A 12625-nucleotide genomic window follows, 5' to 3' on the forward strand; every position below is an offset into this window, starting at 1 on the left:
CAGAAATACTATATTAGGCACAAATCCCATAAAAAGCAGAAATAGTATGATTAAGCATAAATACTACATTTAGTAGAAATACTATGTTTTAGCACAAATAGTATAAAAAGCAGAAATATTGTAATTTAGCAGAAATACTATATTAGGCACAAATCTTATAAAATAGCAGAAATAGTATTATTTAGCACAATAGTAATAAGTTAAACAGAAAAATTGGAAAAGCAAAATGGACAGCTGAAAAAATGCTGAACATGCACAGGGAGAGAGAAGTAAGTTTCTAGGTCAGCCTGGGAGCTGGTGAATTTGAATCCACCAATCAGAGAGCCTGTGTACTTTTTCCCGCCAAAACATGTGCCTCTTTTTACACACGCAGCACAGAGAGGCACGGGATTATTGCAGCCTATTTCTCATAGTGAGGACTCCCCTCAAACAAATGACCATAATTTCCAAACCGTAGGGGCTAGAGCGGTCATTCTTACACCGTTTTGTTCAGAAGAGATGGGGGAATCTTCCAGTGTTTACAATTTATCATTAAAATATGAATTATTAAAGATATTTGACTTCTAATGCACCATAACTGAGTAGAGCGAAGCAAAAACTGCCTTGACTTGCCCTCAAACAACGCATTCTAACTCGAAATCTATTTGGAGTATCGATATCATTCTTTCACCGTAAGAGACAGCAGGCTTTGGTGAACAATCATGGAAATTTTCAGGTCTCTGTGGAAATCCAACAAAAAGTTATGACGAGAGAAAAAAGTGGTTCATTTCCAGAGTTTGAAATCTGAAGAAATCTGAGCGAAGGACGAATTTTCTACCCTCAAACAAGTCCAACTCATTTCAGAACGGTAATAGGTGAGAAAGAAATTCTTGAATTGTGAGCGTCAGGGGTGTCTGAAGATATTCGGGGACAAGCCTCATGTCTTAACTTTGCTTCGTTAAGGAGATATGACGATTTGAATATGCCTCTCATTACAGAAATCCAGCGGTGATTTTGAACAAGCTCTCCATTCACTTTATATGGAGAGTTTTCTGACATTGTGTTGGTCTGAGGAGATTTGCGAAAATTCTATAAATCCCACAACAATGATAGTGACATTTCCTGAAAGCCAGCAAAAATACCTACGTTTTGATGTATAATTTGTGGATGTTGAGTGAAAATTGAGCAAGTAGCAAACAGTTGTTCGGACATGAAGAGAAGACTGCAAAACCTTCAGTGACACACTGGAAGCCAAGAGCATAGCAACCATAACAACGCATGTATTTTGTGAAAAATCACAATTTTGCAACTCAAAACTTTAAGAGGCATAAAAGTAAAACAGTAGAAGATTTGAAAAAGCTGATTTATACCTGAATAGCCCAATAATTTGAGAACATTTTAAAGTTTGAATGGTTGTTCTAGGTGAAAATATGAGGAAGTAGTTAAGTTTCAAAAACAAGCAAATTTTAGCAGAATTGCTGAAGTTTCCCATTCATTTCAATGGGACAAATTAAAGGAAAAAAGCTTAATATTTTAAAAAGTATAATAGTGAAAAATACCAAAAGATATAGCGTAAATTAGCAGAAATAGCAGAATAGTTTAAAATTTGAACGGTGAAAATCGGCTGAAAATTGTGGAAGTAGTTAAGTGCCAAAAAGTGTACGGAAGCAACTAGAATAAAGTATAAAGAATAAAGAGAAACAGGAACTCAATAGTGTGGATGCTTAAAGCATCCACACAATAATAAAGAATAAAGAGAAACAGGAACTCAATAGTGTGGATGCTTAAAGCATCCACACAATAATAATAATAATAATAATAAAGAATAAAGAGAAACAGGAACTCAATAGTGTGGATGCTTAAAGCATCCACACAATAAAGAGAAACAGGAACTCAATAGTGTGGATGCTTAAAGCATCCACACAATAAAGTATAAAGAATAAAGAGAAACAGGAACTCAATAGTGTGGATGCTTAAAGCATCCACACAATAAAGTATAAAGATTAAAGAGAAACAGGAACTCAATAGTGTGTATGCCTATTAAGGCATCCACACAATTAAGACACTCAAAGGGAAAAGTAAAACACCAATTGAAACCAGTTTTTTTTCTGCTGTCAAGCTTCAACAGTCGTGTGACCCCCTTATGACCAAACAACAAAAGTGGGAAGAAACTCCTTTTTTACCCAAACGAATCCTTCACCAGTTATAGGCTCAGGAAGGGGTGGCCATTTGTTGAGGGTCAGGGGAGGAAGACAGGACAAAGACACACTGCGGAAGAGAGCCAGAGATTAATAAGCTACTGAGCTGCATTTATTATAGCTGGCGCTGTAAACTTACTCAGCACATAGGAGGAGCAAAGAGTAGTCCTGCAATAAAAGGTACTTCGAGGCAGCCTTTGTAGTGATTTGGCACCATATAAACAACTGAAAACAGAAAGAATCTGGAGCGAAAATCTGTAAAGATCCCAACAGACAAAGGACTGAAGGACATTTAAGTAAGAAATCTGCTCAAGGACTAAGATTAAGGTCAAAGAGAGGCTCAGCCACTGCAATTTTTGATTTAGTTATCAGGATAAAACCAGACAAACAAAGAGTAAGACAGGAATCTATTTAGTGCGTTTAAACTTTAGGAAATGCTGCACAGGGTAAATTTGGCTTCATGCTTGGTGCTCTGGATCACTTCCTGCGCCATCACCTTGGCTGTGGATCCCAACGATTACATGGCCAGAGCCTTGCAGTTAATGTCAGAGACGCCACTCATTGATGGGTAAGTGAAATTTTATTTGTTTATTTATTTATTTGTGATTAGTGTGTAAATATCTGCGATTGAAGTCTAATGCTGACCCAATAAAACAAGTTCACTTCTTTCCTGATGTGATCTTTCTCCTGTGCTTTGTTCCAGTCATAATGACTTGCCTTGGCAGCTTCGGTCACAATTCAACAATCAGCTGAACAAAGTGGATCTTAACACACTGGCAAACACTCACACCAACATCCCTAAGATCAAGGATGGACGACTGGGTGCTCAGGTACACACAATGGAAGAATTATTAAAGAAAAAACATAATTTCAGTGTCAATGTGCTCCTTATTCATGGGCTCCCACAGCTTATCTACAAACCTTCCTCACTGGAGACATCTCACAAAATAACATAACTGAATCAGACTGATCATTTTAAAAAGTCATGTTACACTCTCATTTTAAATATATTATTAGCAGAGAAGTCAGCCATTTCTTCAAGAGATTAAAAGCATCTCAAAAAATCTATATCTGTCAATACATTTTGTTTTTAATTGCAGTTGTACAGAGTTGTACAAGGAGTGCACAGGAGACGGAGTCCAAAACTAAAAGGCAAATATTGATAGTTAATTTCTAATCTCTAAAAAGTCTACACACAAAACACACACAGGACACCAGGAGGAAAACTGGGGCTGTACATGTTCACATTGACGGCTTTATTTGGGTTTGGACAGAGAAGGGTAACAAAAACAGCTGAACATAATTAAGATACTCACATGGAGAAATAAAACAAAACAATAAAATAATATAATAAAAATAAATCACTAATGGGAACCGTTTTTCGCAAAAGGAACAGAAGATGTTGAAACTACCATAACTGAAACAAATAGACACGAAATATGAAGCTAAAAACTAGTTATTACTTAAGTGATTAAGGAGGGAAACAAAAAACAGAAGGAAGGTGTTACACCATGTGGAGGGGAAGGAAACTGGGAAAACAAAGGGAACTTATATTGATACAGAGTGAAAGAGCTGGCACTCATTCCAAGAAAGCCCAGAAAATAAGAATCTAAATGAAAGATTCAATAATACTCCTTTCAGGCAACTATCACTAGAACAAAAATGAAATCAAGACAGGGATTCAGAAAAGCCAACAGAAGCCGAGCATTTGAAACACTCAAAAAATTAAAATCCCCCAAAACAATAAAAAAGAATTTTTTTGGGGGGGATTTGTTTTTTGTTTTATTTATTTTTTGTCATAGTTAATTTCTATTAAAGTTTCTTGAATGATGTCATGTGCATTGCGCAAGAGGTGTTGGCTACATGGGGCGTGATACAAACAGTCATTGCTAGGAAGACATGCATTCACTGACTGGGTGGTTGTGGTCTCGGGATGTTGCTGACTCAGAACGTACACAAGTCTGTCACTTCCATGCAAACTACAGAGGACCGCAGCAATATCATAGTGACCAAACCAATCACCAGGAAATTTTAACCTACTGGTTAGGATGTGCACACTTTTCCCTAGCAACAGGTGGTTACTGATCTGTAGGCTTGCGTGACTTGGGCTTTAGCAATCAATCACTTTCCCAGTGACAGTCATTAGCTTCCAGCAACCACTCACAATCAACGCCATGAAAAAGAAACACGCAGCCGCCTCCACCCACACCCACAAATTAAAATATGAATTAGCCACACCCTGCTGAATCAGAGAATCATGAGGGGGGGAAATACCTTTTTTACAGCATTGTGCATATGTGTTTGAGAGTATGATTGTATTTTATTCATCTTTGTTTAACTTTGAAAGTTAATTATACATAGTATAATCTTTGCTCTGGTCCTCAGTTCTGGGCAGCATACGTCCCCTGTGACACTCAGTACAAAGATGCTGTCAGACAAACGCTGGAGCAGATAGACGTGATTCACAGGATGTGTCAGAAATACCCTGAAATCTTCATGTTTGCCTCCAGTAGCCAAGGTGAGACACTGACTCCGACAGTTCATAGCTGTCCTTCTCCTGGTTGTATCACACATCAACTGTCATGTCTGCACAGACATCTTGAAGGCCTTTAATATGAATAAGACCGCCAGTCTGATTGGGGTTGAGGGTGGTCACTCACTCGACAGCAGTCTGGGGACCCTGCGCACCATGTACCAGCTGGGGGTGCGCTACCTCACACTCACCCACTCCTGCAACACACCTTGGTAAGAGCCATCACCACATTTTAAGGCATCGGTCAGACCTCAAAGATCAATTAATTTGCTGTTACTTATATAAAGAAATGTGTTTGAATTTTCAGAAGAATACAAACAATGAGTAGGTTATTTTCATGTTTCTATTGATTGACTATAATGCTGCGCAAAAGTCTTGATAAACACATTGTTTCGTTATATTTTGCTAAGAAAATTGAAAATAGCCGTAGTGATTTGCAAGGCATGGATCGAGCCTGGTCACAGACAAAAATCAATCGCAATGACAAATTCAATCAACATCTTCACTGAAAAGTGTTTTTGAGAACTAGTCTGGAAAACTGAGCCTCTATATTTATATGACATGTGTTTTCCAGGCAGAAAATATAGTAGCTATTAGTTCTAGTTCTGTATTTTCAGCTGAGTTAAATATGCTCAGTCACATGCCTTCACTTCCCCATTCAGATGAATGTTTATCCAAATTACAACTACACAACATTAAACAGAAAATGCAGAGTTAGGGGCTGTGTCACTGTGTGACAGTTTCAATAATAAATTCATGTGAAAAAGAATCAAGAGACGTCTTATGTGAAGAATAACTTCCTCTGGATCGTGTTTGCACTGTTTCCATTCATTAACTGAGCCGACAGTAAGGTTCAGATGTTGCATTGGAGCTGTGGAGAGCACGGGGGATTCCTGCAGGCCCACTCAGGCAGCAGTATCACATTCACTGGCAGGTGAATCTGTACTGATATGCTTTACCTCAACAGTGACCCAACCAGGTGCAACCAGCAGCTGGTTAAATTTAGGAAACAGAAAGAGAATAGAATGCCTTTTGTGTCACGATACATGTGTACAGAGAATTTAGAATAGCCTTTATTGTCATTGTACAGAGTACAACGAAATTGGAGTGCCACTCCCTTGGTGCAAGTTTCAATAATAAATATAAATGTAAAATATAAAAAGTACACAAAAACAATCGTAAGTACTCAAACAATAGTATGTACAATATATACAGGATAGCAGCATTAATATAATGACAGTATGAATAACAGCATATAATGACAGTGACGGTATGGAATAGGTTCAATTGTTTTTGTGCTTATTTACTACGGTGATAGCTCTGGGAAAGAAGCTATCCCTGAATCTGTTTGTCCTGGTTTTATGTGACCTATAACCGTCAGCCTGACGGTAATAGTTCAAACAGTTGGTTGCTGGGGTGAGAGTGGTCCTTGATGATATTGCCAGCTCTGCTGAGGTACCGAGAGTTTGCAGAGCATCTCCTACTCAGTGCAGCTCAGGATCCAGGATCCCCATGCTAAACAAATCAAGCTCTGGAATGGCGCGGTTACGTCTGCAGCTCGGACACAAGGATTTCACTACATGTTGTACTCTGTATGATTGTGTATGTGACAAATAAAGTTTGTTTGTTTTTGTAAAGGTTTTGTGCAGACATGCATGAAAGAAAGGGAGGTCTGCACCTCACCATGTGAACATCGGCCTCCAGGAAGATGTTAAACTATATTACTAAATTCTTTTACCAATTCTTTTATTTTTGTTTTTGTTTTTAGAATTGGGAAAACGGTGAACTTTATATAATCTGCTACGTCTGAAATCATGGAGAAAGACCTTAAAATATCTCTGTACATCTTCGCCTCTGTCAGTGCGCCACAGGGTGGCTGTGGCCACAATGTAGCTTGCCATCACCAGTGTGTGAATGTGTGGATGACTGGATGTGTAAAGCGCTTTGGGGTCCTTAGGGACTAGTAAAGCTATACAAATACAGGCCATTTACCATCTTTCTCAATGTTTCATTAAATGTTAATGAACACTTCAGTTTACTTTAAATGAGTTCCAGATTGTTCGTTGTCTTAAGTTTTGCATGTTTACTAACACTTGCTTTTTCATTCACAGGGTAGATAACTGGCTCGTGGACACTGGATCAGAGCCATCGGAGCATAACGGCCTCTCTTCTTTTGGCAAAGTGAGTGATGCAAACGTGGGAAATCATTATTTCTGGGAGTACTATGTTACACATTAACATCTTTTGTGTAGCTTTATTCCTATTCCTCTTTTTTCATTTAACCTCCTAGGACCCTGTGTCCATATGTAGACATCACATTTTGGGTTATTTAGACTAAAATACTCAATTTTGCTCTACATGGGCCTGATATCCACTTACGAGGACATTATACTGCTACTGTTGTATCAAACTTTTAAACAAATATCCTCATATGTGGCTCTTATTTTTCTTAAAAACAAAAATAAGGTTAAAAAAAATCTGGTAATTCTTTGTTTTTTCATTCATCAGGCCCCAATATGCCCAAATATCAAAGAGAAATTAAAAATGCATGTCGTGAAAGAGTTCAGGTCTTAGGAGGTTAAAGCTGACCTTCTTGTGTATATGGTAAATCACTACTTTTCAAATGTTTAAGAATCTCTTTATGTTAACTATTTAAGAGGCCTTTTACACAAGAACTGGACTGAAAATAAGTGACAGCAGGCCTGAAGGAGAGATTTGAAGTTAAAATTGTTGTTTTATATGCAAGTGATCAGGAGAGAGCTACAACTCAGACTGCTGACAGCCATTTGTAAAAACCATGACCTCATTAACTCGGAAAAGAAGCATCAGAAAACACTGACAGAGCATCAATAAAAAAGTATTCCGTTATTATGTTTTATAGCTTAACGACATTAGCCCAAAGTTTCTTCTGAGGCACTTCAAAGAAAATAACATTTATTGCCAGAGGTTATATTGGTGGAATTGGTGTAAAAAAAACTCTGCTGTTGATAACACGCACATGAGCTTAGTGAGGTGAGGTGGAGGGAGTGTTGGAGCTGTTTGTGATGGAGTTAGAGAACAGCAGACTAATAAAAAAAAAATTGCTGATGCATGATTACATAAACAAATTAATGTGTTGTTGAATTTTTTAAAAAAAAAAGCCTGAGAAAAGCTTTACAGATTTTCTTAAATCTTACCTCTTAGCATGTGTGCTACATAAAATAATACTTAAAAAGATCAAAGCTGAAACACTGGGCACATCCTCCCAACCCTCACTGAAACTAACTGAAACTAATATATAAATAAGGAGCAATCAGAAAATATAAAAACAATAACAACCACAGTGGTAACCAAAGTGCATTCACATTACAGCAAGTAATTGCGGAAATGAACCGCCTGGGGATGCTGATCGACCTGGCTCATGTTTCTGAGGAGGTGATGAACCAGGTGCTGACCCTGTCTAAAGCTCCGGTCATCTTCAGCCACTCCTCCGCATACGCCGTCTGTCCACATAAGAGGAACGTCCCAGATGACGTCCTGAGACGAGTGGTGAGTTCACGAGACACAACCGAAAGAAACAGCAGGTCAACCTAAAGGCTGAGGACCTCGTGAAGATCAGCAGTATATGAATAGTTCACATGGTTATTGTTTGATTCTCTCTCTTATTGCATCATCTTTGGTGTTTGCTCCTCAAATAGTTGAAACCATCTGAAAAGTGGGAGTAAAAGCAAGGAGTCACAATGCAAATAGAGGGTTTAAATTATAACAATATATTGTACTTTAACAAGTTAGCATCCACAACCTTTTGCCTGAAACTTTCACATCAAATTAATGGAGTGGAATAGGAATAATATTTAGCTCTTTCCAGCTCTTAGAAATAACACAAAACTGGGCCCAAGTGCACCACAGATGTTGTAAGTGATCTGGATGTGGGGGAGCAAAATGCATCAACAGATCACCTGATCACAGTAAAACACGCAGCCAGCTGATATTGAACTGCTGCTTGGGGTCTTAGATAACGCATCCATAAAAGCTCTTTATGCAACAGATGAGCTGCAAATGGCTGTAAATGGATCAAGTTAAATGATGCGTAATGACAACTTCCCTCCTAAAGTCAATAAAATAAGATAAAAGCAAGAAAGTTATTGTACAGCACTGTAAAATGATACACGTAAAGTTATAACCAGGAAACGTAGCAGAGGTCAGTGCACTCATGCGGATCATTGGGACGTGCATTTTGTGGCCCGGTTGATGCTTTTCTTGACTTTCTGTCATTCTCTGCAGTAGATCAGAGCCATTTAACACTAGTCTGTCTCTCCAGAATGAAACTAAAGGAATTGTGATGGTCAACTTCTACAATGACTATGTGACCTGCAGCAATACGGCTAAATTGTCTGATGTCGCAGGTAAATTACTGCTGTGACCATGACATCTGCTGTAAACCAGTCAAACATTAACATTTATCTTTTCATTCTCAAAGCTATCTTCTGTCCATTCACTTCATTCTCAAGTTTGTTGCTTTCATTATAGATCATTTCGACCATATAAAGAAAGTGGCCGGGGCAGACATCATCGGCTTTGGTGGAGATTATGATGGCGTTCCCAGGTGTGTTCCCACATAAACTCGCTGAAATGTGAAGACATTGGCACACCGTGGAGAGATGCACCAAAGTTTTTTTTTGCTAATAGCTCTTTGGGAATCACCTTGTTGGTGCAAAAACACTTTCTTCTCCTGTCAAACTATTATCTTGGGTATTTTTCAGAGATTCGTCTAAAGAAATTGGAACAAATGATGTGTTTTTGTGCTACTAACAAAGTCTTGTTTTTAAGTGTCTATACTGGTTCATCCTTTTACGTGCCTTTTATTCTTGAATGATTGAAAGGTCTGTGTTATACATGGCTTTTAAAAAAAAGCAAAGAATATTCATCTGAAAATGGTTAGGTACAAGGACTGGACTGAAGATGCATGGAAAAAGCAGCCAGTGTCCAAAGAAACACTTTGAAAAACATTCACAAAGCCTGGAGAACTACTGGTCAAGACCACTTTAAAATATTGCAAGAAAGTGTGAGTTGTTGGAAGGAAAATATGATGAAATGAGGAGTGGTTCAGGATTTTTCCACAGTACTGTAACTTTGCCCGTTGGGTAGTTAGACTCGTGTCATATTCAAAATTGTCTTGATGAAGAAAAAAAACCCACCAACACTTTTCTTTACATTTTGCTTCCAATGAGCTGCATTTTCTTGTAATTTTTCTTGATAAAAAAAAATTGTGTTTGTTTGTTTTAAATATAGTACTGCTTTTTGGAAGTGCTGTATAAAAAAAAATCCACTCAATTTTACATCACATGTAACTCGCTGGTTGTAAATTTGTCCTTTTAGAGTACCTGAGGGTTTGGAGGATGTGTCCAAGGTCCCCAATTTGGTGGCTGAACTGCTCAGGAGAGGATGGACTGATGAGGAAGTCAAAGCTGCTCTTGGAAATAACCTGCTCCGTGTCATGAGTGAGGTTGAGAAGGTAAGGAATAAATGCATGCACACAAACACACACAAGTAACCTAAACCTCGATGCACTTCATGGGTTCATGTATCATTTGGAGAGCTGTGTGAAGAAGCTTGGTCAAGTTGGTTGCACACGTTTGATTGATTGGCTTGTTCAGTGGTAAACATATTTACCTTAGATGCAAAAGATCTTCAGTTTGAAAGTAGAGGACAAAGCTAGCGTACTCCCAGTGCTGATCCCAAGCCTGGATAAATGTGAGGAGGAAGGGCACCTGGCCAAATCAAACATGCAGATCTGTTTCCCCTTGGGAAATTAGAGAGAGCAACCAAAAGTACCTGTTAAGACGTTTCCTCACTCCATCCATTTAAACCAGCGTGACAGAGATATCAGCCTCCTTATCTGAGGATCTGCAACGATAAGAAAGAATTAGATACTCAGCACACCTTAAAGCAATAAAATCTGATATAGCAGTTGTTTCCGGATTGTAATTCTGAGCTGGTTGATGAAGTGACTCTAGTAGATCTGTTATTCCATTAAAAACCACCAAATGAGTGTTTCCCACCTAACCCCTCAAAGTCAGGTTTTTATTCTCCACCAACTGTGAAATCATAAAATGGACATTTTCTTTGTTACAGGACCAAAAGTGCACAAGGTTGGGCTGAAATTTGGGTCCTTTTAAGTCACAGATTTTTCCACTATTTTTGAGCACCACAGAGACCAGCTGCATGACATCGTCAAGGCTGAAGAGAAAAAATCATTTCAACTAAATCAATTTTATACCAGCTGCAAATGTCTTAAAAACCAAAATCCATGATATCAAACTCTGACCATCAATATCGTGGGATATATCATCAACTCAAGAGCAACACTCCTCCAAGTTAATGCCTGCAACAAAAGCTAGACTGGATGTTTATCTGTAACAACTTAAAACGGTGCATTACTGTGCACATTCAAGGGAAGTTGATCAGGAGTGAGTGAGTTCTTTGCATGTGTGAGGCCACTCAAAGACCTGCTGTGGGGATCCGAGTCATCATGTTGGTTTCCTCTAAAATGGCTCTGAATGCAAGGTGTTTAATAATAATTCCTCCAATCACATCCATCACAAAATGTTTTGCACTAGCTGGTTTCTGCAGGTTGTCTTGTGACAAATGTCCTTTGCGACAAGTAGCAATTCACAAAGTCATTACCTAACCGAAAACTTAGATGTTTACGGTTAGGTAATGACTTGTCGAATTATATCTGCATCTCAGCTGGCTTTACAGCACCAGATAAGCATCTGCATAATGATGGGGTGTCAGGGGTAGACATTTGTTCAAACACAAGTAAGAGAAATGAGACAACTGCAGACCAACTCAGAGTGCAATTAGAAAACGTGCGCACGGGTGAATGTCTCTGAGAAGACACCCACACGGGTGAATGTCTCTGAGAAGACAAAACACACCGAGGGCAGGCTTGTTTGCTTTATTTATAAGGCAAAAATGGGTTACATAGTACTTCCTCTTTTAACTGTCAGGGAAGAGGTTAAACATTAAATCAGCTTATCTGATCTTTCACACACTGGGATAAGAATACAGAAGTATATCATGCTTTATCTGACATCTCAGACACTGAGGTAAGGAATACATCATGTTTTCCTTTAACAATAGACTTGGTTAGGTGATTCTTCAACAATAGGCTTGGTTATGTGAAAATATATGAACACACAAAATATAAGGCATACTTGGTTAGAATATAAGGCACACTTGATTATATTGTATTATAGAGATTTGGTTATAATGTATAATGTAGAAAATCTCTAACATGGGGGGGGGGGGGTTATAACATTTAACTATTGTGAGTCATTGTTCCTCATCCCCAGAAACCACACCTTCTACCAGTTTCTCTGCATTATTATTGTTTTTCTTTGATCAAGTAGACTTAAATTTAACAGCACTATAGATAAACAGATGAACCCTCATGTGGATCACTGGGACATATGCCTGAATACAATCTCTAAGCTATCAATGATCATCTAAAGACCACTGAGCTTTTTTAAAATGTGTGTGTATAAGTAATGTTGGTGTTGACAGCTACTCCGTGGCTACATCAGGTTTTAAACAATGTCTTTGAATAGCAGATGGGCTCACAGTGAATACACCCCATTAGTGTTTTTGTCTCCTGCCTGACGATGTCATCTTTGTGTGTCAGGTCCGCGACAGCATGAGCAACGAGATCCCGGATGATGTTCCCATTCCAAACGAAGATGTGCAGAACCCGTGCAGAACAAGCTTCGGATACCCCAGCACTTCCGGCTCCAACGGATCAGCCCAGTCGCTCAGTACACTGGCGCTTCTGATTACACTGGTTCTCCAGGCTTGGATTACATCAACTGTTTAATGGGTGACTGTAGAACCTACAGTATGTAAGTCCTGAGTTACATCCTGAACTGTAATGCTA

The 12625-nt window shown here is 38.6% G+C and overlaps 1 protein-coding gene across 1 annotated transcript; it reads left to right on the plus strand.

Moving 5' to 3' along the window:
- The first annotated feature begins 1976 nt into the window (after nt 1-1976).
- dpep1 (dipeptidase 1) lies at nt 1977-12613 on the plus strand. Its single transcript, XM_014412407.3, has 10 exons — nt 1977-2745; nt 2881-3007; nt 4563-4695; nt 4772-4922; nt 6822-6891; nt 8062-8238; nt 9011-9095; nt 9220-9295; nt 10069-10204; nt 12377-12613. Exons 1-10 carry the CDS (start codon nt 2612-2614, stop codon nt 12563-12565), a joined length of 1278 nt encoding a protein of 425 aa, XP_014267893.3. The 5' UTR covers nt 1977-2611; the 3' UTR covers nt 12566-12613.
- The last annotated feature ends 12 nt before the right edge of the window (nt 12614-12625 follow it).

This window comes from Maylandia zebra, linkage group LG1 (assembly GCF_041146795.1).
Source record: "Maylandia zebra isolate NMK-2024a linkage group LG1, Mzebra_GT3a, whole genome shotgun sequence".
NCBI classification, from domain to species: Eukaryota; Metazoa; Chordata; class Actinopteri; order Cichliformes; family Cichlidae; genus Maylandia; species Maylandia zebra.